We start from the raw sequence: 27,235 nt of genomic DNA, 5'->3' as shown, positions 1-27,235 counted from the left end.
GCTGGGAAGTTTTAAAAAGGGAAAAAACCTTGTTAGAGGTTTTTTTTTTTTTTTTAGAATGAAGCAGACTACCCTTATTGTGGAGAGTAATAATAATTAAAAACCCAGAATAAAGGCAAAGACAAAGAGAAAAATTGAACTTTTTTTTTTTAAAAAAGCACAAAAACCCTACATACTAAAATTGTACACATCAAGTATTGGTCCAATCTTATATCAATCTATTTACAATTAAACAGCACCATGGTTTTCTTACCTAGGTTAAATGCCCAGAAAATTGTTAAAGTACACGTTCCTTTAAAATAAAATAAACTATTAAGAGAGCTCCAATCCTCAACAAAAATACTTCTACCAACTATAGATTATTATATCACCAAATTTACTTAAGGAAAATAGATTTGAACACTTTTTTGTCCTCCAGTTGACAAACTTTGAGAGATGTTGTTGTTCAATGTGACACACAAATTAATAAGGAAACATTCTGATGACAGGGGCATTACATTGAAATACCCTCACCTGTCCCCACCTCCATATATACAAATGCTCCTTTGGAATTAATGCTGCTGTCGCCTCTTGAGTTTAGATTCAATTGTCCGTAAACCTAAATGAAATGTAGCCACAATCTTTAAAATGATTGCATGAAAAAGAGAAGCAGTTAAAGCTCTCAGAAACATGATATGTTACAATTATAGATATGTGCAATCAGGCTATAGGAAATTTAATAGTACTTTAAACATTACATTTAAACTAGTTTCATTTTGCCATTAAAATTAATAATGGTGCTTCACACCCAAAATACATGTGAAGGTTTGATTATTTCTCATTTGAGAACAACGTTAAGTGTCTTCTTGCCTCTACTTTTCCATCTCATGGATTCTCAGGGGTTCAGAAATCACGTGGTAGTCCCCTTCTCACTTATGGGACCAACCATGGAAAGGCTCCAAATTAAATATAATCCTTGGCAGCTTTGTTCCAGTCCTAGTACAGAAGAATCAGGTTATCTCACCAAATTTTTCAGTCCTCTGATATAATCTGCAGATGCTTCTTAATTTGCCTCTTTGCTAGGAAAGATGAGAGAGGAAAATTCTCATCCACCACAACTACAGGTAACAGTGAACTATGGAAAGCACTAAAGTATAAAGCAACGTATCATCATTTGGTCTCACTGTCGATGTTTAAGTAATGTCAGTAAATCTTTCACTCTAGCAAATTATGAGTTGAAATTTTTTCTAAAAGATTGAAGACAGGCACAATTCTCCCAGGCACAGACAGAATGGGTTTTCCTTATACCCTTCCTGCAAATTGGGGGAGAAGAGATAATTACTTTATTATCCTACAGTAGGAAGAGCTGTACTTGATTCCGTGCATTCCCTGGGATCCCCTTGAATCCCTGGAATGATTCAAGTACATTCCCAGCTGTACTTGATTCCATGCATATCCATGCATTTGGGGGCACAGTTAGCTCTGAAAAGTTCTAAGCAGAGTAGGTAGATCAATGAAGGTTTTACATAGTAGTGTCCTTCTAAGCCTGGATATGAAACAGCTTCATTATATAGACATTTCAAAATACCTATGCAGCAAGAGGACAACAGACTTTTCAACTAAGTTATCAGTTGAAAGTCAGAGATCTGAATGCACTGACTAAATTATTGCCTAGTGTTCCAGAAAGGTGCCTGCCACCAACGTGCTGGAAGGCACCAAAATTTAGTGTGAATGTAAACAAGGAGCTCAACATATGGGGATGGGGAAAGCAATACTGAAACACAATTTGCCAGTCTCTACTCCTTTATGGCTAAATATTAATTGAGCAAGGAATTAAGACCAGAAAAGAAGAGAACCTCAAGTACTGCTCTTTTCAGTTTCCATTTTAAAAAGCTCAAGTTTTATAACTGTTATTAATGATTTCTGGAAATTGTATTTGATTTTTTAGGAATTCTGTATTCACAGGTGCTTGGTGCTGTTCTGCATGGATGCAATGTTCTATTTACAGTCCAAATCATTTAAATACAGCCATTATATAGTTGTTGGGTATTTTAAAATAAATGGTTATCTATTTCTTAACTGCCTCTTGAATTAGAAACTGTAATTACATGAGTCTCAAAGGCTGGCTCTTTGTGTTTTATTAATTATTTTCGTTGGTCTCCATCACAGATGGAAGTTTTCACTGGTAATTCCTCAGAACTAAATCCATTCACAAGGAATTCAGAGCAGTGAAAATAAATTTCACGCCGTAGAGTAGGAAATGATAACAACAACAGTAAAAAGGAGCAGGAGGGATCTGGGGACAGCCAGCGGGGCCAGTTCAGTTCTCAACTGGTGTTGGGTTTTGCAAAGGTTGGCTCATTATAACCTGTACAACATAGTCCTTTGGGATCTTCAGCTCTTCCAACTTCATTTTGTCGGTGAGAGGTCTGCCAGAAAAGAACCACCGCTGACTGCCCGGTTCCACTCCTTCTGCTGCATGTAGCCGCCTCTTCATGTGGTACACTGTGTCTGTACTGCGGACCACAAGTTTGAGGTCCTTGCCGGTGGAAAGGCGCAAACGGAGCTGAGATTCATACCCCGAATTGGGTGGGGGCTCAGGAATATCCAGAGTCTCTATGTCGCTCTTTTCCTCTATCATGTTGATTGGTGGTGCCAAGCAGTAGACTGGAAGCTGATACCTATTCCCCAGTTCATCATAGCACTCTGTAAGTGCACCTTAAGAAAGAGAAGATATGAAAAAGAGTTTAATCTAAATGAATGCATTTTTCTTTACATCTTGCAAAATGTTCAAACATCTCATTGGCTTGCCACTGTAGAGAAAAAAATGTAAAATAAGGCCAATCTCTGTCAGTGATCATCAATAATCATTATCAAGACCCATGACCAAATATTTGAGTGTATATCAAATTTTACATTAACCAGGACCCTAGCTCCTTGCCCTCACTTCTTCTAAGTCATTTCACACTTAATTCACACTTTTATTAAAAAAGGAAAAGAAAGCACACAAAATTCCAATTTACTAATATTATCAATGCTTAGACCAAAGTAATGGGAGATGCCAATTACACTGGGATATCTTTTTAGGAAATGAATCAGCTAACCTTAAAAAAAAAAAAAAAAAAAGGCAAAAAAACCCAGATCCCTAAGCTCAATTCTCCACAACACAGTGTTCCAGAGTGGTTCTCTTGGTGCCTAGACTTCCTAAGTTGAAGTACTTGGCCAGAAGTCCTCAGTCCAAAGAGATCACAAACTAGAGATGACAAGCTTACCAGCTGCCACTGTCTCTTGGCTTATGTATGGATCTCATTAGCACAACTACCACAGAAATGAGGTGTTTTATTTAACCCTAATTAGTCAATCTGTTACAGAGAAGCTTTGAGTTAAAAAGGAAGAACAAAAGAGGCATGAAGTTTATAACTTGCTAGCTCAGGGGAGGGGGAAAAAGTGTTTATGGTTTAAAAGAAGGTATTCATGGTTAATTTCTTTATAAAGTATAAACCATTGTAATTACCAGAGCTTCCCTTGGGGAACTTGAAAGCATACTTCATGAATGTTTTATTTTACGGTTATTCATAATGTGTCTTTTGCTCAAACTGGAACATTAATGTCAGCTGATTATCAATTTGGATAAAAACCAAAAATATCTACCATATTCAGAACACTCATACACAGGCTAATGAATATGGGGCGTGGACACTGAGAAATGGTTACCAATGAACAAATGAGTTAATAAACTGATCTCCATCAACAGGCTGAAAATCCAAAGCATCCCAAATGAGACTGGAACAGTCACTAATCCACCAAGGGTTGAACTGGGCCTGCTTTCTAAGTTACATAAGATGGGCTGGGGTGAGAACTCAGGCACCAAGCAATAATACGTGCAAATCTCCTCTTTCCTCTGTGTTTAAAAATAATGTTCAGGGGCTTCCCTGGTGGCGCAGTGGTTGGGAGTCCGCCTGCCGATGCAGGGGACACGAGTTCATGCCCCGGTCTGGGAAGATCCCACATGCCGCGGAGCGGCTGGGCCCGTGAGCCATGGCCGCTGAGCCTGTGCGTCCGGAGCCTGTGCTCCGCAACGGGAGAGGCCACAACAGTGAGAGGCCCGTGTAACAAAATAATAATAATAATAATAACGTTCAGCCTCTGTGTTATTCACTAATCTGAACACTGCTATGACTGTAGAAATAGATATGCTTCAAGCCCAGTTGTGATCACCAGCAGTTCCCTACACTAGTAACCATCACACTGCAGTATAAATATTATTTATAAATAGTCAGTTGTACAAACTTCACTGTTTATATACTTGATATAGCCTTGTCCTAAGGCAAAGAAACCTCACTGCCTTTCAGGTGGGCTGACCATGAGGAAAACTAGCAAAGAGAAGGTGGAGAGTTCACTACAGACTCATCATCTCTCTCAGGAAAATACCTCCAGATATATATCCCACTGATACTGGGGCGTCAGTAATGTCAGCCTGATAGGAACAAGAACATATATATTTACATAACTGTTCTGCTAGAAAAACATTCTCTAAGAGAGGCACCATTCTAAATCATTACTTGGAATCAGGAGACCCAGATGATATTCCCAGCCTTGTTATTAACTAGGTGTACAACCTTGAGCAACGTTCTTTAACCTGTAATACTTCTCTCAATTAGCAAAAGGAGGCAGGATAAAAATGACCTCTAACGTGATTTCCAGGTTTGCACATGCTGCTTCATCTTCACGCACCACAAGAGATAGAAAATCAAAGTGCAAACCAAAGCTGTCCAACTACAGGCAGAACCATGTCCTGACCGAAAGACAGCCTATGTTTTGAGCCTCCCTAGAAACCAGGACGAGAGGTGCCATGGCAGCCTCTAGAGCAGTGCTGAAACAGCAGCGCATATGCCAAGCTTCAAACAAATGTAAGGCAGGCGCTTTGCCTGCCTTTTTTTAAAAGGCACAGCAAGTCAGGGGTTCAGTTTTCAGACCCAAATGGGTGAGAATAAAAACTCCATTGAAGAGGTACAGCTGAAGATGGCACTATCTTCTTATTCTAGCTCAGGCAGCCTCCCATCTACGAGGCTGGAAATCAGCTATCCAGACTCTATTGCTTAGAAGCTCCCATATTCCAATATTTTGGGGAAAGGTAACTTGCAATTTATTTAACATGAAGTTTTCTGGTTTATTCCTTTCCTCACTCCTACCAGTCAAATTATACTGTAGTCTGAGTTATAAATATGCTCTAGTTTTAGATTAAACAAAAAACTAAATAAGGGAAGAATTCAGGCCATGAAGTCAAATATTATTTAATTACATTTTTAGGCTGCAGTTTTATGGGTTACCCTCTCCCCAAATTAAATATCTGGGATCATAAAGTATCAATAAAAATAATCAATATAGCCCAGAGCTGAATATTACCCCAAAATTACCTATTCAGGGCAAAATGATTCCTCTGCAGGCTCAAACTCTTTTGAATAATATACTCCTAAATCCTCCACCACTTTATGGCCCCATATCTCTTTATTAAAGAAAAAACTGCTCTGCTAATAGTGGTCTCTATCACACAATCTCTTTAGGACTTCATAAAGATCACTAGAAAACAATTCTCACGTTCCAGAGTTGCTGCATGAACACTTACTAAACACCTGGAAGTGTGTAGGATATGTCACTGGCACTAAGTAGAGAAGGTTACAAGAGAGCCAAGATGGTCCTTGACCCCCAGGAGCTTATAATCAAGGTGAGCAGACACAGCATACCCACCAAAGATTTAAATACAAATTGATACACTGAAAATCAAACATAGGAGCTGAGATATCACACAATAGAAATGTGACTAGAGTTGGTAGAGCCAAGAAGGAAAAATTCTGTAGAAATAGTGTGTTCTAGGCATGACACAGAATACAAATGTAGGGCATCCCAAGAAATACGAGTGATAATGGAAACAAGAATTAGTACAAGAGGGACTTCCCTGGTGGTGCAGTGGTTAAGACTCCGCACTCCCAATGCAGGGGGCCCGGGTTCAATCCCTGGCCAAGGAACTAGATCCCACATGCTGCAACTAAGAGTATGCATGCCACAACTGAGGAGCCCTCGAGCCACAACTAAGGAGCCCGCTTGCTGCAACTAAGACCCAGTGCAACCAAATAAATATTTTTTTAAAAGAAGAATTAGTACAAGATAAGTAGGGAATAACAAGTGGCTCTGCTGAGGTGGAATACACAATCAATGGTGTGAAATTACTAAACAGGAGCAATAGTGAAAACCTGATAGGAGGGTTCAGGAGTTTAGACTTAATACCCTTGGAAATTCTAGAGGAGGCTAGTATAGGTACATGTGGCTAATACAGGTCCATGAGTCATTCATCCAACAAATACTGAGTGCCTACTATATGCCAAGCAGTGTTTCAGGTGCTAGGGTTATGCTAGTGAAGAAGACAAAGCCTAAAGATTATTTTATTATTTGCATGAAGGGTGAGTGTCTGACTGGAATCAGGGGGCCCTGCTAAAATGACTGGCTGACTAACAATGGAAAGAAATGGATCTGAGAGAATTGGTGGTAAGGGGCGAGACCTAATGATACGGTAGGAAACGCGAATCACCTAACCAGGAAATGAGAGTGACAGAGAATTTAGGGTTACAAGATTCTCTGCTTGGATTCTTTCTTTTTTTTTTTTTTTTTAATTTATTTATGTATTTATTTTTGGCTGCGTTGGGTCTTCGTTGCTGTGCACGGGCTTTCTCTAGTTGTGGCGAGCAGAGGCTACTCTTCGTTGCGGTGCACAGGCTTCTCGTTGCGGTGGCTTCTCTTGTTGCGGAGCACAGGCTCTAGGCGCGCAGACTTCAGTAGTTGTGGCACACGGGCTCGGTAGTTGTGGTTTGCAGGCTCTAGAGCGCTGGCTCAGTAGTTGTGACACACGGGCTTAGCTGTCTGCGGCATGTGGGATCTTCCTGGACCAGGGATCGAACCCATGTCCCCAGTACTGGCAGGCAGATTCTCAACCACTGCGCCACCAGGGAAGCCCTCTGCTTGGATTCTTAACTGCTTCAGGTTCAGGGAGATACTTCAATTGAGTTATCTGAAGGTAACTGAAGAAGCATATTGGGAAAAGGGTAAAAGCAGTTTGTAGAGTAATAATCTCAAATGTATAAGTTTAAACATAAAAGCAAATATTTAAAGAGGGCTTACTCGCTCTGTCTAAGCACTTTACATACATTAACACTTAATCCTCACAACAGCCCTCTAAGGTAAGTCTCTCATACTCATTTTACAAATGGGAAAATTTAAGAAAAGAGAGGTCGCTTGCCCAGGGTCAGAGATAGTTAAGTAACACAGTAAAATAATCTGATTCCTGAAGAAGTAAATGTGTAACATAGGGATAAGGCTATAGGGCTTGTGACAGCTCTGCAAGACTCCCAGGTTAATGATACGGTTAAGGAGAGGAAGAACTGTGCTTGGAAAAAGGCAGAGGACAAATACAAGAGGGATGAAGAACCAAATGCGAATCACAAGGAGCAAGAAACCAACACTCCAAACGCAGCCCAACAATACATTTGCCAGTGATGTTAGTGACAGGTCAAAGAAGGATCTGGAAGATGAGGCAAAAGAAAGTGGTGACTCACAAGTTTCAGTGCTGCGAAGCCACCACATGCAGTGACAAAATGGGCCTATTACTATCACTGTCTCATCTATGACATTTGAGAGCAATGTGTATAAAACAGGGCACGGTTAGAAGAGAGTTTTGCTTAAAGAAACACTATATTTAAACACAGAAGGGAAGGAACCACTCAAAAGTTGATAACATAAGGATTTTTTTACGTTTCCAAAAATCACTCCTAGCTACGTTTGCATTTGCAATTTACAAAAGGTTTTTAATCATCACCCACTGGCCACTGATGGTGCAGTTCACCTAATAATTCTTCACTAGTTCTAAAGACATTCTAGCCAGGCTTGCTTAGATTGCTCACCTAAGTACACTTGTCTTTTTTTCCCCTTCTCCTCAAAAACCCATTATAGGCCTCACTCAAGTCCTAGCAGAGACAGATGGCCACCGGGATAAATGACTGCCAGGCCACTGCTTCCGCAGGTCAGGAAGCCCTGAAAGCTCCCCAGGGTAGGAAGAAAGCTGCCAAGACTACCTTCTGTTCTGATTTCATACATAATTTTTTGAAGTTGCTTTTATTTATCTTCTATCTACATGACTGGCTCAGATGTTCTATTTTCCTTGGTCAACTCGTTTTTAATTAGGCTTCAAAATACTTCACAAGAGGGGCTTCCCTGGTGGCACAGTGGTTGGGAGTCCGCCTGCCGATGCAGGGGACACGGGTTCGTGTGCCGGTCCGGGAAGATCCCACATGCCGCGGAGCGGCTGGGCCCGTGGGCCATGGCCGCTGGGCCTGTGCATCCGGAGCCTGTGCTCTGCAACAGGAAAGGCCACAGCAGTGAGAGGCCCGCGTACCGCAAAAAAAAAAAAAAAAAAAAAAAAAAAATTTCACAAGAAACTTATAAAGACAAGACTAAATTATATACCAAATAATAAAAATAGCTTTAGTAAATGCCAGAACGTCTAACACTTTACTCTTTCTCAAGTAGTCTTTCAGGTTAAAAAGAAAGACGTCTTTTTAAGAATTCAAAGGCCTCACTGGTTTTCCCTCTATGTTCACTCCTGCAAGACTGCGGCTCAGTTTTAAAATTTTTACCACGTGAGACTTGCAGAGCTACATGAACAAATCTGCAAAAGTTAAAAATAAATTTTTATTTAAGGAAACTTTTGAGGATATTAAAATGTTACCTTGATTGTAGTGATGGTTTCATGGGCGTTTACATGTCAAAGCTGATCAAACTGTACACTTTAAATATGTGCTGTTTAGTGTTCTTCAATATACCTCAACAGAGTTGAAAACATTTAATATTTAAAACATACTAGCAATCTGATATAGAAAACGGTCCTCCCAAAATTAATTAAGAAACTAGGAAAGCAATATCCCAGAACTGCAAGGCTTTTGTCACATTGGGGGTTTCTTCCAAGGATGAGAAAGGACGTCTTTATTCTCGACTTCACTTTTCTAACTGATCCAGAAGGCATGAACTCTTCATAAAACATGACTTCCTAAGACAACAGAAGACCTAAACACATAAGTGAGTTGGACACAGCTAAAACGGAAAAGAACACTGAAATAACAGAAAGAATGGGAAGGAAAGAAACAGTGGGTTAGACCTATGATTCAGGCCAGCCCACTGTTGAGCCTGACAGAGGAACAGAAGACTGGAGAAGCAGTAAATCTGATAGAAGGAACAGTGGCTTTGGAGCCATCACACCCAAATTTTAATTTGAATCCTAATCTTGGACATATTCAGTCTGTTTCCTCAAGGACTATACTATCTACCTCACAAAGTAGTTGTAAGGATTAAATAATAAAACACATGCAAAATTGACTAACGCATATAATAAATCCATTGAAAACACTCAGTAATGTCAGTTCCCCTCTCATACAAGTTTTAAATCTCTGAACCAGACTTATGGAGGAGAGCTCACCAATAGCAGTATCACAAAGGATCAAAGTTTCATAATGTTTGAGTCCACTGCTTTACGCTTCATGGGGTCCTTTACAAACCTCACAATAATGTCAAAAGGGTCACCGAAATGACCCTTCATCCAGGTATTATGAGCCGTCTTTCAGGACTAACAAATTACAGGCTCTCTCATGCAAACACTTTGCTGGGAATTATATTAAGCTTATGTCTGATAGTCAGGCTTTAGGAGAAGCAGGTTCAGTTGTCTCATCCCACCAAATTAGCTATTAAGACTGGGATTCAGAAGTACCAAGACTATCATCTCTTCTAGCAAGCACAGGTGAAAAGTGGCTTAGTTTGGATGTATTACCAAAGTCTTACGATGGTTAGACCATGATTAAGAGCTTGTGTAACATTTGGCCACATTTCTAACAGGACACTGATCTTTAATTCCAACTCTTTAAAAGGACCAGAGGAACAGACCAGCAGCACTCGGGCACTGGTTTATTTAGCTGACCTGGCTTTACAGAAGTGGAAGTTGGTGCAGTACACTTCCTGGGACCACATCAGAAACCCTGCTTTCCGTCCACCCCCACCACCCAGAATGGCAAAGAAAGGAGGTTTTCTTCAGAGACAAGCCTACTGACTCAGGGACGAACTCCCACCTCAGCTATTTTAGGCCCTTTGTTGCTCTACCTGAAGAAAAAGGGTGACAGCAGCCGAGGAGTGGATAAAGCTACACTGCGTAACTCCAAGTCATTTTTCTTTCGTTGAGGATAGAGAAAGGAAAAGGATATAACATTTAATTTATGATTAGTCAGTCATCAGATCCTTTATTAAGGCCCCATTTCATTTCTAAACACAAGTCTGGTAAAAACCCTCTGTCTCTCATGTATGTACAATTTTCATGCTTTCGTTCTTAAGTTTTATGTTCATGAATTAAGTTTATTAAACGACAAATTCTTATAGGGACCTTTAAAGGAATCAGAATTCATGGCTTGCTTTTTTTTTTTTAAAAGGTTTTCTTTTTTTCTTTTATTTATTTATTTTTGGCTGTGTTGGGTCTTCGTTGCTGTGTGCGGGCTTTCTCTAGTTGTGGTGAGCGGGGACTACTCTTCGTCTCGGTGCGCGGGCTTCTTGCGGTGGCTTCTCTTGCACAGGCTCTAAGCGCCCAGGCTTCAGGAGTTGTGGCTCACGGGCTCTAGAGCACAGGCTCAGTAGTTGTGGCGCAAGGGCTTAGTTGCTCCGCGACATGTGGGATCTTCCCAGACCAGGGCTCGAAGCCGTGTCCCCTGCATTGGCAGGCAGATTTTTAACCACTGCGCCACCAGGGAAGCCCCATGGCTTGCTTCTTAATGGGCGTCAAACACACTTAAAGGAAAGAGAAACAAGGCCTACACATATGCATTTCCTATCTGTCCATGTCTGAGAGAATCCACTTGTTTCTCTTTAGTATTAATAGAAGTATATCATTTTAAAGTATTATAGGAACTTCCCTGGTGACACAGTGGTTAAGAATCCGCCTGCCAATGCAGGGGACACGGGTTCAAGCCCTGGTCTGGGAAGATCCCACATGCCACGGAGCAACTAAGCGCATGCACCACAACTACTGAGCCTGCGCTCTAGAGCCTGCAAGCCACAGCTGCTGAAGCCCGTGCACCTAGAGCCCGTGCTCCGCAACAAGAGAAGGCACCACAATGAGAAGCACGCACACCGCAACGAAGAGTAGCACTGGTTCACCGCAACTAGAGAAAGCCTGCAAGTAGCAGCGAAGACCCAATGTAGCCAAAGATAAACAAATAAAATAAATAAATTTATTAAAAAAACAAAGTATTCTATATAGTGTGGGAGAGACCTAAAATGGTACACATGGAATTAACACTGAAAATTACTCGTGTAGTAACTTTACAGAAAACACAGATGAAATGACTTGACCCTGTAACTTAGTTGCTTTAGTTACCGTTAGATCTAGGACTTGAGTTCAAAACCCAATTTCATGACTTCTACCTCGGAAAAATAATGTAACTTCCCTGTGCTTCAGTTTTCTCATCTGTTTAAAATGGGGACTGTGGTAGGTGATTATCACAGGCATGAGAATGAAATAACATCAATTCAGGGCTTCCCTGGTGGCGCAGTGGTTGAGAGTCCCCCTGCCAATGCAGGGGACACGGGTTCGTGCCCCGGTCCGGGAGGATCCCACATGCCGTGGAGCAGCTGGGCCCGTGAGCCATGGCCACTGAGCCTGCATGTCCGGAGCCTGTGCTCCGCAACAGGAGAGGCCACAACAGTGAGAGGCCCGCGTACCGCAAAAAAAAAAGTCAATTCAAAACATGGATTGATAGTATCTTATTATTTCTGATTCTCAGACCAGGAGTTCTTTTCATCATGTTGGCTTCCTATACACAGAAATGCTCTATTTATGCTATTTATGAGTGCCTTAGTTTTAAACAACTTAAACTGCATTATACATAATTTAATTTATTCACATTTGATATATTCTGAGATAAGAAAGATCAGGAAAAAGAAAAAAAAATTCTGGGCAACTCCTTTCCCACCTGTATTTTGAAGGTGACTAAAAAATAAAGTTTTTTCAAGAATTACTATTTTCTACCTCCCATTCCCTGAAGAATGAGAAAGGACAAAAGAAAATGGCCTTCAAAAGTCCAACAGAATGACTGGCAATGTTTAGCCATGAGAAATAAGAATAAACTTGGAGTTAAGACTTTAAATATGAGAAAAGTAAGTGCTTGGGTAATAGTGAGCAGCTACTCCTCCTATAAAGGGAAGATTAAGAAGGGAGCTTTGGGCTTCCCTGGTGGCGCAGTGGTTGAGAGTCCGCCTGCTGATGCAGGGGACACGGGTTCGTGCCCTGGTCCGGGAAGATCCCACATGCCGCGGAGCGGCTGGGCCCGTGAGCCATGGCTGCTGAGCCTGCGTGTCCGGAGCCTGTGCTCCACAACGGGAGAGGCCACAACAGTGAGAGGCCCGTGTACCGCAAAAGAAAAAAAAAAAAAAAAAAGAAGGGAGATGGAAAACACATTAATTGTAGGTGCTAAAGAAATAAACAACAACCTTTCTAGAAAATTGGAAGGTAGGGAAAGGAGTAGGCAATTTAAAAAATCTTTTAAAATCTTCTGAATAGTAATTTAAAAAAAGCATTAAATCCTCCTCTTTACCAGATAAACAGATACTGTTTCTGAACGAGCTCTCACCGAAGATATCTGAATAGCCACTATGAATCAGACTCTGTGAAAAATGAAAATAAAAGCCACCTTCTTTTCACCCTGTTTATGCTAATTTGGACAAGCCACTTAATCTATAATCTGGTTTCACAGGCAAAACACTGTATTTAGGAATGTTTTTAGGAATTTTAGGTAGTGACAAAATAACACTCAGTTAGAAAAAGGAAATAAGCCCTTTAAGAAATTTAAGACCATGAGTAAAAAATGCTGTGTAAATAGTGAAAAATAAAGCTCTTCTAGGATGGGGAGGCTGTGGAAAAGAAGTAGCAGACATTAGAATCACTGAGGGAGCTTTTTCCACAATAGTACACTATTACACATGTCCATATCATCCTCTACCTGAGTCATAACTTCCAAAGTGAAAATATACATTCCTTGTAAAATCCCCAGGTAGTTATGACACCAACTTCCCTCTTAAAAATCCCTACGGCCATCTGAGAATAACAAACTAAAGACTTCTCACAGATATTAACAGAGGAAAATAATTAAAGAACACAGAATTATCTTGTGCTTGGACAGGCAGGGATATAATAAATATGACCTGCTGACTGGAATTAAGATAAAACACATTAATTATCAAGGGAACCACTATAAGAGAAAGAAAAGAAAGAGAAAATATGGGGAAAAGGGTTTTTTGTTGTTTCCTTGAAACAACAGAAAAGGTAACTATCATCACAAGAAAAAAGGCCATTGACAAATATATAATTTTTATGCATATAAAACAGACACTAAATACAATTTAAATCAAAAAGGGCATAATCCTTGCTTTCCTTGAGCATACAATCTAAAATAACAGACAACACAGATACAAACAACATTTACAAAGACATTTTCATATGGTTTTCAAGCTTTAAAGAACTTTTTATAATATTTATACTGGGAAGATAATATGAATAAGGTTGAGATTATGGGAAGATTATAACAGAAAGATTATGGGAAGAGAAGAGAGGATGAGATGAAAACAAAAAAGGAGATTTTTGGAAGAAAACTTAGAAAGGAGTGTATATCCTAGGATCTCTTTAGGCTGCCAATCTATGATTAGTTCAGTAATCTTATGGGTAATACTGACAAATGGAGATGAAGGGGACAGGCATGGATCAGGTGTGAGATGATGCTAAACTAACAATGTCTCACTGCTAGGTGTCTAATTAATAAACCTACTACTGGGCTTCCCTGGTGGCGCAGTGGTTAAGAATCTGCCTGCCAATGCAGGGGACACAGGTTCGAGCCTTGGTCTGGGAAGATCCCACATGCCGCGAAGCAGCTAAGCCCACGTGCCACAACTACTGAACTTGCGCTGTAGAGCCCGCGAGCCACAACTGCTAAAGCCTGGGCGCCTAGAACCCATGCTCTGCAACAAGAGAAGCCACCGCAATGAGAAGCCCACTCACCGCAACTAGAGAAAGCCTGCACACAGCAACAAAGACCGAACGCAGCCAAAAATAAATAAATAAAATAAAAATTTTTAATAAATAAATAAATAAATAAATCTGCCACTATTGTTGCTATTGAATCAACATAAATCGCAAAATTCCATTAGGCATATGCTCAAAAGAAGGGTATCCTAAAAGCCAAAGAAAGATGTTACCAGTAGACAATATATCCAGAAAATGATTGAAATCTATAATTTAAGATTTAGGTGCAAGGAATTTACTTGTTAATGTCAGAGTTCAAGAAATACAATCCTCAAGAGGGCAGACAGCAGAGGCAAGAAGAACTACAATCCTGCAGCCTGTGGAACTAAAACCACATTCACAGAAAGACAGACAAGATGAAAAGACAGAGGGCTATGTACCAGATGAAGGAACAAGATAAAACCTCAGAAAAACAACTAAATGAAGTGGAAACAGGCAACCTTCCAGAAAAAGAATTCAGAATAATGATAGTGAAGATGATCCAGGACCTCGGAAAAAGAATGGAGGCAAAGATCGAGAAGATGCAAGAAATGTTTAACAAAGACCTAGAAGAATTAAAGAACAAACAAACAGAGATACAATAACTGGAATGAAAAATACACTAGAAGGAATCAATAGCAGAATAACTGAGGCAGAAAAACGGGTAAGTGACCTGGAAAACAGAATGGTGGAATTCACTGCTGTGGAACAGAATAAAGAAAGAATAAAAAGAAATGAAGACAGCCTAAGAGACCTTTGGGACAACATTAAACGTAACAACATTTGCATTATACGGGTCCCAGAAGGAGAAGAGAGAGAGAAAGGACCCTCACACCGGTCAGAATGGGCATCATCAGAAAATCTACAAACAACAAATGCTGGAGAGGGTGTGGAGAAAAGGGAACCCTCTTGCACTGTTGGTGGGAATGTAAATTGATACAGCCACTATGGTGAACAGTATGGAGGGTCCTTAAAAAACAAAAATAGAATTACCATATGACCATATGACCCAGCAATCCCACTACTGGGCATATACCCAGAGAAAACCATAATTCAAAAAGACACATGCACCCCAGTGTTCATTGCAGCACTATTTACAATAGCCAGGACATGGAAGCAACCTAAATGCCCATCGACAGACAAATGGATAAAGAAGATGTGGTACATATATACAATGGAATATTACTCAGCCATAAAAAGGAACGAAACTGGGTCATTTGTAGAGACATGGATGGATCTAGAGACTGTCCTACAGAGTGCAGTTAAGTCAGAAAGAGAAAAACAAATATTGTATATTAACGCATATATGTGCAACCTAGAAAAATGGTACAGATGAACCAGTTTGCAGGGCAGAAATTAAGACACAGATGTAGAGAAGAAACGTACGGACACCAAGCGGGGGAAGTGGCGGGTGGGCAGTGGTGGTGCTGGTGGGATGAACTGGGAGATTGGGACTGACATGTATACACTAATATGTATAAAATGGATAACTAATGAGAACCTGCTGTATAAAAATAAAATAAAATTCAAAAAAAAAGAGATACAACCATCAGCTCTACTATTTATTAAGTGTTTTTTTGGACTATGGTAAGCAATTTACATGCTTTATAATCACATTTAATCAATACAACCACCCTACAATGTAGGTACTTACAATCCATATTTTACAGATGAGAGAACTGAAGCTTACAGAAAAGAAGCTATTTGCCCAAAGGCACATAGCTATAAGTAATACAGTAGAGGCAGGAAGTAAGGCTAGGTCTGATACCAAAGCCTGAGCTAAACAAGAGCTAAAGCCTATGCAATATTTTAAACTCAAAATATGAAGTATTTTGGGATGTTTAGGGTTTAACACAACAAAATGTGTCCGAAGTAAAATTTCAATTACATAATTACACCTAAAAGATGGAAGGGATTTCACCAATACCACTGAGGTCTAGGTAAAAACATGTAACTAAATAGCTAAGTTATAAACTGATGGTGAGTTAGAGTACGTGACGAAATATAATTCAAAAGTCCACCCAAGAAACATGATTGATAAGTTTCAGATATGAACAAGGGAAATCAATCAAGGGTACCAATGACAATAATATTAATACACATAAAGTTATTACAGAGCTTTCAAAGAGGAAAGCTTGAGGAAAGTCAATTTGATTCTTTCATGCTAAAGCAGAAAATATTCCTTAAACATAGAGGGGATGAATTGAGGCTCATCCAATATTCTCAAATTTCCAAGAATAATTCTCCCCAGTCTGTTGGTTGGTGGGGCTGCCAGGATCATTACTTTGTGGTTCACACAGATAAGCAGAAATGAGGGACTTGAGTTTTTAGAGATCTGAGCCCATTTCTAATAGGATATGTGTAGGTCCCTACCTTAAATGTAACAGAGCTGTTATGCCTCCATGAACTTGTAAACAAGGCCATAATTTACAGAACAAAATTAGATTTTCCCATAAGTAACTATGACAGGTACAAAGTAAGGAAGTCAAGGTTCTGGGCCTATGGCTCCTAAATAAAGACAATCGCAGATAAATGCCACCCCCATCCCACTCGCGGGCCTGTACAGATACCAATCTATTCTGCTTTTAAAATATAGGATGTAAGCAGTAAAAAGAGATGGATGATAAAACTAACTGTAAAGGAAGGCCCTTCCCTTTTTTTTTTTTTTTTTTTTTTTGTGGTACGCGGGCCTCTCACTGTTGTGGCCTCTCCCGTTGCGGAGCACAGGCTCCAGACGCGCAGGCTCAGCAGCCATGGCTCACGGGCCCAGCCACTCCGCGGCATGTGGGATCTCTCCGGACCAGGGTACAAACCCGTGTCCCCTGCATTGGCAGGCGGACTCTCAACCACTGCACCACCAGGGAAGCCCGGCCCTTCGCTTTATATTATATAAAGGTAGTACTTGAAGACAAATTATAGAACTAAGAAACGTAATGGAACAAGGTGATGTCCACTCCAGTCATGTAAGAGGTAAAGAATTCAGAGACTATCCATGAAAATAGGGACTAAAGAGTCATACTGAAACTGCATTCTATTATAAATTTTTCAAATGTAGGACGGATTATTTTTACACCTGCATAGAAAAAGTGATCTATATATAGTGGGTGCTCAATGTTATTAACCCAAGCCCATCCTAATAAGGTTTTATTAATAAAGAACAACAGCTATGGAATATATATTTTTTAAAGTTTCTTGGAAGCACAGTTAGTTCAGAAAATTAATGGAGATTTGGAAAACTGGGAAGGATACTAAGTTAAATATCTTTTATTTGACAAAGAGTCAAAGCAGATGATTAAACAGTGAAAAGCACTGTTCCTCTGAAAATGTAGACAAAGTAAGATACTGATCGATACTCATGTTTCTCTTCAGATCGTATGAATCTTTCACCTTTTACTAAAAATTCCCGTGGGGGGAAAAAGAAAGGAAAGAAGAAAAAAAAAAAGGAAGATACTGCAAACAAAACAATGAAAGTGGGCCTCCCTGGTGGCGCAAGTGGTTGAGAGTCCGCCTGCCGATGCAGGGGATACGGGTTCGTGCCCCGGTCTGGGAGGATCCCATATGCCGCGGAGCGGCTGGGCCCGTGAGCCATGGCCGCTGAGCCTGCGCGTCCGGAGCCTGTGCTCCGCAACGGGGGAGGCCACAACAGTGAGAGGCCCGCATACCGCAAAAAAAAAAAAAAAAAAAAAAAAAAAAAAAAAAAAAAAAAACAATGAAAGTATAATAATAAATAGAAAACTATGCAACGAAATATAGGATTATATGGGGCCTAAACAGACAACTTAGAAAAATATTAACTTGAAAAACTGAAAAGTCAATTTATAAATATAGTAATCAACAGAACAAGAATATAATATACTGTAAAATTAACATCTAAATCTTAGTATAGCATGAAACTTTTCTGTTTCTAATCAAGGAGACTAAACATGAGGGTATGCATGCATCCAGCATACATGTGTCCCTGGAAACATTCAAAGCTTATGGTGGTCCTTAGAGTCACATTCCTAAGCAAAGGAGAGAGGTTTCTAATAAAGCTCAGGGATACAGTCATAGAAAACTGTCCTTTAGAATATGTGAGACTCACTTCTAAGTTTAGGTTTGCTCATTATGTTAAAAACAGGCTTAATGAGAAAAGGATAATGACTAAAGGTGTGTCCACTGAGTCTCCATGGCTCCTGAGATCTAAATTTGAGACTACCTCTCTAGTGCTAGCAGGAAACCAGTGAACTAGAAGCTCTAGAAGATTGGGGGTGGCGGGGGAGGCCTTGATGGAGAACTAGATTAGACGGAAGTTAGAAAATACAGGTTTATCAAGTGTTCTCTTTCTTGATATTAAAAAATACACACACACATACACACACACAGAGTAAACCTATCTCCAGCTAAAAGATATACAAGAAGCAAAGAGGAATGTTCCTCTTTGCTACATTAAAAAAAAAAAAACAGAATAATGCATAGCAGGAAAATGAACACTTCCCATTTGGTTTCTTGCCATTAGAAAGGAGCTGATGATGTTCCACTTTGTCCTTGACAACAACCAAACCTACCATGTGGTAACGTTATGTTCGCACCATCAATGATTGCCTGTGCCAGTTCATGATCATTGCTTTCAAAAGCATGTGCTGCAGCCTTCAAGGCATCCCAAATCTCTTTACGGCCTTCAAAAGCTGGTGCAGTATCCCAAAATTCATCTCTCTTGCTGCGCAGTTGTCCATCTGTCATGGGATAATCGCTTTTCCATTTGGGTTTCTCCTTTTTCAAAGGCTGGTTACGACCTAAAGCAACTGAGAAGAAAAATAAAAGGCTGACATCAAAACCAAAATTTATAAAAGATGTTTTAATAGCTATCTGGTCATTCTTCTTTGGTTCTTTCATCAAAATTATAGCTGGAAGTTGGCCCACTAGCTAACTCTTGCGTTCTGAATTCCCCCAACCTATTTTATTTTAGATCTACAGGAGCAAATGGAGATATTAGGTGGCTCTACCCAAATCTTCCAGTGACAAGTTAGTAGCTCTTTTCCATTCAGTCTGCCTTCTCCAAAGGAGAATTTTTAAATCACCTAGAAAAATCGTAGTAAGTGTTCCATCAGACAACAGTGGCAGAATTTAAAAAGAGTCAAAGGATAGCATAAAAGAGAGGTGAGATACTAGGAGAAACCAAATGGCATATGTCCAAGGGTCCTTGAATCTCAGGACCCTTGAACATATGAAGCCGGAAAGCAGGAACTGAGAAATCTCAAAGAGGGAAAAGACTACTTTGTGGTATCCAAAGGAAGATCAGCCAAACCACCAGATCCACAAGGAAACCTGATCATAGAAAAGCTTCCTCTAGCACCCTGTTCTGGACATGAGTCTAAGAACTGTGAATATCTTTCTCTGAAACTCAAATATAGGAGCTAATTTAGAAAGGGATGAGGGAAAGAGGTAGTGCTTTACTCTTTGGAGGGACTAGGATTGGAACAGGCGATCCTTGATACTAGGCCAAAGGAGAAGTGCCCAACCACAAGGAGAAGAACTACAACACCCTACTCTAGTGTTAATCCAAGAGGAGAAGAAAAAAGAGGCTGAGAGTCCACTCCTTTTTTGCTCTAAGTGGCAGCATGGCTCCTTAGAGAATGTAGTAGTAGTGCTGTAACAAGTCTGATGCAGCTTCTTTGCACCCAGATACTTATCTGGCATATGATCACTGATCTCATACTGACATACAGAGACATTCTTATCTTACACAGAGCCATAGATAAGAAACTGTTAAACAGATGGAAGAACAGGTAGAAAGAAAACTGAAGCTCCATGGAGGATTGGGTAAGAGTGGGTGTGAAATAAATGACAGAGTGGGTAGGAGGGAGAGGGTGTATATCAAAATTCAATGTTCTATATTTAATTGCAGGAAGAATACTAATTTAAAAGAAATTACTCTCAAAATGGTTCTAAAGAATCCCTGATATCAACCACTCCCTCACTGGCCCAGGGCCAGATGAAATTTGGGTTACTCCTAACAGAAATAAAACAAAATAACTCTAACCCCTAGGCAATCTCTACATCCTATACCAGGCTATATTTCAAGATGACAGGACCAATTCATGCTGCAAAGTGTATCTGGTTTGACACCTGGAGTAAACCATTCTCTCTTCACCCAATCTGGCCACCTTATTTCAAGGCAGCACATCAGGTCTCATCCCCTCACCTTCAGAACACCCAAAGGTGTTCAGAATATGTCAGATAATCACATTCCACCCCCTACTGATTCCACCAACAAGGTAAAATTAAAGGTAAATTTTATTTTCTGCTACATTAACCTTTAGATGAGTTAGAAACAGTTTAGAGACAACATTCACTATTAGTTTACTGAGTAGGGAGTGGAAGATAAGACATCACAAGTAGATACCTATTTGAATAGGTAGCTAATTCAATACTCAAATAAATACCTATTTGATAAAATTTCATGTCTACTTGAATAGTTCCAGAGAATTGTCTAATGTCATATGTACTAAATGTACCAGAGAGAAAGTTGATATAATTCTGTCATTGTGGGAGAATCGCAACGCAAAGGCAAAGACAACAACAAAACCTCCACGATCTCGGTACTTAAGCAAAGGAAACTGAAAGGCCCTCAAAGAGAAGAACCCAACAGAAAAACTAGCTCACAGTAAAGGTAGAAAATACTTTGGAAAAAGTAAAAGCACCTTCCTTACAAATATGACAGCTTTATTTTATCTCCCCCCATCTGTAGAAGGCATAAGAATAAAGTCAAATAAAAGGTATAGATGGGACTTCCCTGGTGGCACAGTGCTTAAGAATCCGCCTGCCAATGAAGGGGACACGGGTTCGAGCCCTGGTCCGGGAAGGTCCCACGTGCCGTGGACTAAGCCCATGCCCACAATTGCTGAGCCTGCGCTCTAGAGCCCGCGAGTCACAACTACTGAGGCCGCGTGCCACAACTACGGAAGCCCGTGCACCTAGAGCCCATGCTCTGCAACAAGAGAAACCACCGCAATGAGAAGCCCGTGCACCACAACGAAGAGTAGCCCCCACTCGCCACAACTAGAGAAAGCCCCCGCGCAGCAACGAAGACCCAACGCAGCCAAAACTAAATAAATTAATTTTTTTAAAAAAGTATAGATGATACATTATGCTGCTTAGGGATAATCATTACTCTAAATGCATTTTCAAATCTGTATGCTGTCAACAGTTCCAAAGTAATTACTTTGTGTAAAAGTAAATAAGACAAAATGAATGCTTGTGACAGGTAAGTAAAGCTTACTTTTACTTCCGCCTAGGTCTCTGCTTTCCCTATATCACAAACATCCGTAATGGAGAATATCTGCCTATCAAATGTCCACTATAAAAATACTTAAGTCTTGGGACTTCCCTGGCGGCACACTGGTTAGGACTCCATGCTCCCAATGCAGGGAGCCCAGGTTTGAGCCCTGGTCAGGGAACTAGATCCCACATGCATGCCTCAACTAAGGAGCCCACGTGCCGCAGCTAAAACCCAGTGCAACCAAATAAATAAATAAATGAATATTTTTTAAAAATACTAAATCTTTGCAACATGAAATATTATTTTAGTGAAACCACTGAGCAGTACAGAATTTTCACTACAAAACTGAGGTTAAAAGTTTCATGTTAAACTAAATGTGGTTTATTGTCTAAGTTACTTTTGTTAAACAAACTAACTGGGGAAAAAATGAAAATTAGCAAAAGCATTCAAGCTATCATCCTGAAATATTTATCTTCATGAAAACATTTAGGGTTGTTATGAGGATTTAATAAATTAACACTGTATAGCACTTACAATGATAGATATATAATAAAACTACAAATAAGTGCTTGTTAAATAAAAATAACTTTGGAAGTATATATGAATTTTTAAATCTTCAAACATTTTTGCAAAAATATACAGACTAAGTCTTTTTTCTTTTCATGATTTCTGAACAGAACCTGACATTCTGAGACCATAAAACAAAGTACCTTTCTTAACTTAAAAAAGAACTGTTCTATGATTATCATGTACTTCCTATGCATTTATCAGTGTACATTTTTTAGGAATTTGCTCACCAAATCTGTGCTTTGATTTTAGGTGATATCACAAACCTGTATTTCTAAAATATTTATAACACAGAAATCAGCCTAGCAAGTAAGTAGCTATGTCTGCACCAACTCAATCATTTTCAACTATTATGAAATAAGTCATAAAATATATATACTCAATTAGATTACATTTTATGCTCTGACACTTTCGGATTTATCCGTTTCACACATCTTCTGACTCCTGATACCAAGAGAGAGATGTTCAGTATCAATCATACTATCTGGAACTAACTACTATGCTCTAACAATAAATTTAAAGACAGGAAACAGGGACTTCCCTGGTGGTCCAGTGGTTAAGATGCCACCCTTCCAATGCAGGGGGCGTGGGTTTGAACCCTGGTCTAGGAACTAAGATCCCACTCGCCATGTGGTGTGGCCAAAAAAAGAAAGACAGGAAACAGTTCTTATTCCTCAAATTTCTGTTTCTAAATTTTTAAATTATAGGCATCTAACCATACTAAGTTTAATTCCATGGTTTAACATACAAGAAACAAAAGATTAATAAAGAAATTAATTTTTTTTAAAAATCTAAGTTATTTCAGAAAACACCCTTTTTCCCTATCAATATTTACTTTCAAAACTTTGCCAAAAACTCACCCTCTCAGAAGCCTCTTGATCACATTCATCTACCCCTTATCTTCTCTTTCCTTGTAACCTTTCAACATTTCTTCCCAAAGATGTGACAAATAAACAGATCTAACATGTAAAAACCCCAAGAAAGATTTGCTTCTCAGAGCTAAATATCGATAAGAAACACAATCTTAAATATTTTTACTCCACAACTGAATGCATTTTACAACTCATTTTGACATTTTATTGGTAAAAAACAATGATCTCTGAAGTGAAGTATGTTTGTAATTGTTTTCCTGCTTTTGGTTCCTCTTTTGAAAACATTTAATATTGGGACTCTTCAAATGAAGGAAGGAGAGGCCATTAATGCACAGGTACTGTAGATATCAAGATATGACTCAAGAAATAATAGCTTTAACAGACTGAAAACTCAGAGTTTTCCTAACACAACATTCAGGGGGAAAAAAACTGAATATTTAAAAAGATCACAATCAAAGGGAAATATGTTGTTCAGAAGAATTCTGAAGACTTTAAAGCAACATGGAATAGAACTGGGATAATGCACCTATTTTAGATTGATTAGAGTCTTAACATCGTGAAAATGAAAGGGAAATTTTTCTGTCACTTCAAGAGTTAAGAATAGATCCTACAGAACCCTTCTGTAACAGATTGTGCTAGCCTAAATGGATAGTTGTAAAATATTTTATTCTCACGTAAATTTAGAATACACTATATATACACATATGCACACATATATTCCCTAAGGCAACTAACTGCCAAAATAAAAATAGGGATATGGGGCTTAAAATGCCTAAAATATGAGCATCAACATGCCAACAGTCAATACCAAACCCATATCTGCTCTACTGTCTGAGAATTTAGAGGTGGAAGAGATCTTAGATGGTATGAGCAACCTTACTATTTGACAGAAGACTTAACGAGGATAAATGACTTGCTCAAGGTCAAAGAGAGCCAAGACTAGAACCCAGATGACTAGATTCAAAGGCCAGAGCTCTGTTTGCATTATAGCACTCCATGTCTTACCAGAGCTGAGAAGTGTGTTTTCTTTTACAAACCAAAATCAATTATGAAGGTTCACTCAAAATAAAGCATGTGTTGAGCTGTTTTTCTAGTATCACTCATCCATCTTTCACGGGCTTCATTATGACCAATGAAATGTCTCTGGTAGGACAAAGGAAAAACTAACCAAGCAGCACCAGCTCCCCAACTCCATCCGATTTACCACCTAATTCATTTCTTTGGAGATATGCTCACCGAAGAAGAATCGTATAAGTAAAGAGGTAATGCAGTTTTCTGGCCTGTCAGCTTCAACTTACAAAGTACTCAGCATCTATACCACATTAGGCTCTAAAGATCACATGTATGCATACTTACTTAAGTAACTTATCTAAAAATGATAAACATCATTTTTTATGCTACAATTTAATAATAAATAGAAATGAGAACTTTGATTATACTTCTACCCTAAACTAGAGCATAATTTTAAAGGCATATATAATAATTTCTAATGTTGTTTGAGCTACCTTTATTGAGGGGGGAAAAAAATCAACATAATGACCTTATATCGACTTCCTGGCCCTGTTTCTCAGAGTATAAGTCTACTTACCAATGGTCTGAGCATACAAACAGGCAACAGGAAAGCCTAACTGCAACATGTTTCAAAGACTTTTTTAATGGATGAGTCTTATTAGAAATGTTACAAAAACATACAATTAAATCACACACACAAAACAACTTTATTAAAAAGGGCAACATTACATAAAATTGGGACTAAGAATATGGTCACCTAACACCAGCACACTGTACCTTTTAAGTAATACATTAAACTTTCAGATGGTTCATTCTACTGGGGGGTAGGGAGGTGGGGAATGGCTTTATCCAGCATTACATTCTTTGGAATGCAGGGACCTTTTCTTCTCTCAATTTTGGGCAGTATGGGCAAGGAAAGCACACACAAGTCAAGGGTGCCCACAATTTCCACTACTATCTAACACTGTGTTCAAAGTACTAGCCAGCACAAGCAGACAGAACAAAACAATCAGAAGTGTAAGAACCAGAAAGGAAGAAAACCATCTCTAACTGCAAATGATATGATGGTATGACTGGAAAATACAAGAAAATCAGTGCTAAAATGAAATGATAAAAGAAATTAACACAGTAACAGGATATAAAATGTAGGCCTTCTTATATACATAAAATACCCAGCTAGAAGATGCAATGGATGAAAAGGTCCTGTTTACAATAGAAACATAAAAGATATAATACTCGGAATGCAACAACTCAGGAAAACTTTTTTAAAACCCCTGAAAGATGCAAAAGTAGACCTGAACAAAATGAAGACACCTCTTGTACTTGGACTTCAACATTACAAAAACGTCAATCCTTCTAAAGTTAACACCTACATTTAACATGATTTCAGTGAAAATAATTTTTTCAAAACTTTTTCTCATGCTAGATGAGTTGATACTAAAATACACATGGGGGGGCTTCCCTGGTGGCGCAGTGGTTGGGGGTCCGCCTGCCGCTGCAGGGGACGCGGGTTCGTGCCCCGGTCCGGGAGGATCCCACATGCCGCGGAGCGGCTGGGCCCGTGAGCCATGGCCGCTGAGCCTGCGCGTCCAGAGCCTGTGCTCCGCAACGGGAGAGGCCACAACAGTGAGAGGCCCGCGTACCGCAAAAAAAAAAACCCTAAAATACATATGGGGGACTTCCCTGGTGGCGCAATGGTTAAAAATCCGCCTGCCAATACAAGGGACACGGGTGCAATCCCTGGTCCAGGAAGATCCCACATGCCATGGAGCAACTAAGCCTGTGCACCATAACTACTGAGCCTGCGCTCGAGAGCCTGCGAGCCACAACTACTGAGCCTATGTGCCACAACTACTGAAGCCCGTGTGCCTAGAGCCCGTGCTCCACAACAAAGAGAAGTCACAGCAATGAGAAGCCCGTGCAGCGCATTGAAGAGTAGCCCCCCCTTCTCGCTGCAACCAGAGAAACCCCGCGCGCAGCAACAAAGACCCAATACACCCAAAAATAAATAAATAAATAAATAAATTAAAAGAAATCAACCTAACTGTATATCAAGTGTTAAAATTACTATACAAAAAAAAATGACTTCATTTTTTTCAAGTTACTTTTGAACATGATACTCTGACTATACATCTTTAGTGGGATAAATTCTAAGAAGAAAAAACATACTACAAAGACAGCTTAAACTTTACTCTGCATGTTAAAATACTAAGAATTCATGTAGAATACTAATTACTATAATTCTAAAACATTTGATGTTTACTATAGGATAAAGCAAGTAAGGAACTATATTAACATCAATAGAAACCAAGATTTTTTATGACAGGGAAAAAAAAATTAAACATAAAATATAAAATAAAAAGACAGGAAAACAGATTAATTTTGAATTGGAAATAGAAATAGGAACTTGTAATCTAATGATAAAAAGTGTTTTATAGCTCTGTTGACTAAAAGGGCTTAGAAAGAACAACAACCCAGTAGCAATGAGCATACCTAGCTCCCAGATCTTAGTTTTAAACACCTTTCCCCAATGAAAAGGTCCTAAGGCTATTCAGAGAAGCGGCTATTTCTAAAATCAGAGCTGGGAAAATTCAAAGCAAGGCTGGAACATCTGGTTGTGCCAAGAAAGTGCTCAAAAGACTAATATTAATGAGATCACTTCAAAGGCACAAAGGAGTCAGTTTGAAGGAGACGTCTGCATGAATTTTGCAGCATCAAAATAATGACTGGGGCTTCCCTGGTGGCGCAGTGGTTGAGAGTCTGCCTGCCGATGCAGGGGACATGGGTTCGTGCCCCAGTCCGGGAAGATCCCACATGCCGCGGAGCGGCTGGGCCCGTGAGCCATGGCCGCTAAGCCTGAGCGTCTGGAGCCTGTGCTCCGCAACAGGAGAGGCCACAACAGTGAGAGGCCTGCGTACCGCCAAAAAATAAAATAAAATAAAATAATGACTGAAATGGACTTTAAAATACTGAATAAATAAAAATTCATAAATCACTACTAATACTAAAAGGGAAAAACAGGGCTTCCCTGGTGGCACAGTGGTTAAGAATCCACCTGCCAATGCAGGGGACGTGGGCCCGGGTCCGGGAAGATCCCACATGCCACGGACCAACTAAGCCCATGCACCACAACTACTGAGCCTGCACTCTAGAGCCCACGAGCCACAACTACTGAGCCCACGTGCCTAGAGCCCACACTCCGGAACAAGAGAAGCCACCACAATGAGAAGCCTGTGCACCAGAACGAAGAGTAGCCCCCATTCGCCAAGTAGAGAAAGCGTGCGTGCAGCAACAAAGATCCAACGCAGCCAAAATAAATAAAGAATATATCTTTAATAAATAAGTAAAACACACAATTTAAAAATATATAGATAAAATTTTCCTAGGTATGATAAAGTATTGTAATGACACAGC

General features: G+C 39.7%; 1 protein-coding gene and 1 pseudogene across 4 annotated transcripts in view; one reads left to right on the top strand and one right to left on the bottom strand.

Annotated features, from left to right (window-relative positions):
• Positions 1-129: 129 nt before the first annotated feature.
• Positions 130-27,235, bottom strand: part of UBTD2 (ubiquitin domain containing 2) — a 67,317-nt gene continuing 40,211 nt past the window's right edge. For all 4 annotated transcript variants that reach the window (XM_060094946.1, XM_060094944.1, XM_060094945.1 and 1 more), the window contains exons 2-3: positions 18,658-18,894; positions 130-2,697 (exon numbers count right to left, since the gene is read on the bottom strand). In XM_060094946.1, coding sequence (XP_059950929.1) covers positions 2,300-2,697; positions 18,658-18,832 — 573 coding nt within the window. In that variant the 5' untranslated portion in view covers positions 18,833-18,894 and the 3' untranslated portion in view covers positions 130-2,299. The remainder of the gene's footprint in view (positions 2,698-18,657; positions 18,895-27,235) is intronic.
• On the top strand, positions 17,472-17,529 carry LOC132487318 (U5 spliceosomal RNA; annotated as a pseudogene).

Source organism: Mesoplodon densirostris, chromosome 3 (genome assembly GCF_025265405.1).
Source record: "Mesoplodon densirostris isolate mMesDen1 chromosome 3, mMesDen1 primary haplotype, whole genome shotgun sequence".
Taxonomy (NCBI): domain Eukaryota; kingdom Metazoa; phylum Chordata; class Mammalia; order Artiodactyla; family Ziphiidae; genus Mesoplodon; species Mesoplodon densirostris.
The sequence above is the reverse complement of the archived record's forward strand: the minus strand, read 5'-3'. Positions and strand labels throughout refer to the sequence as shown.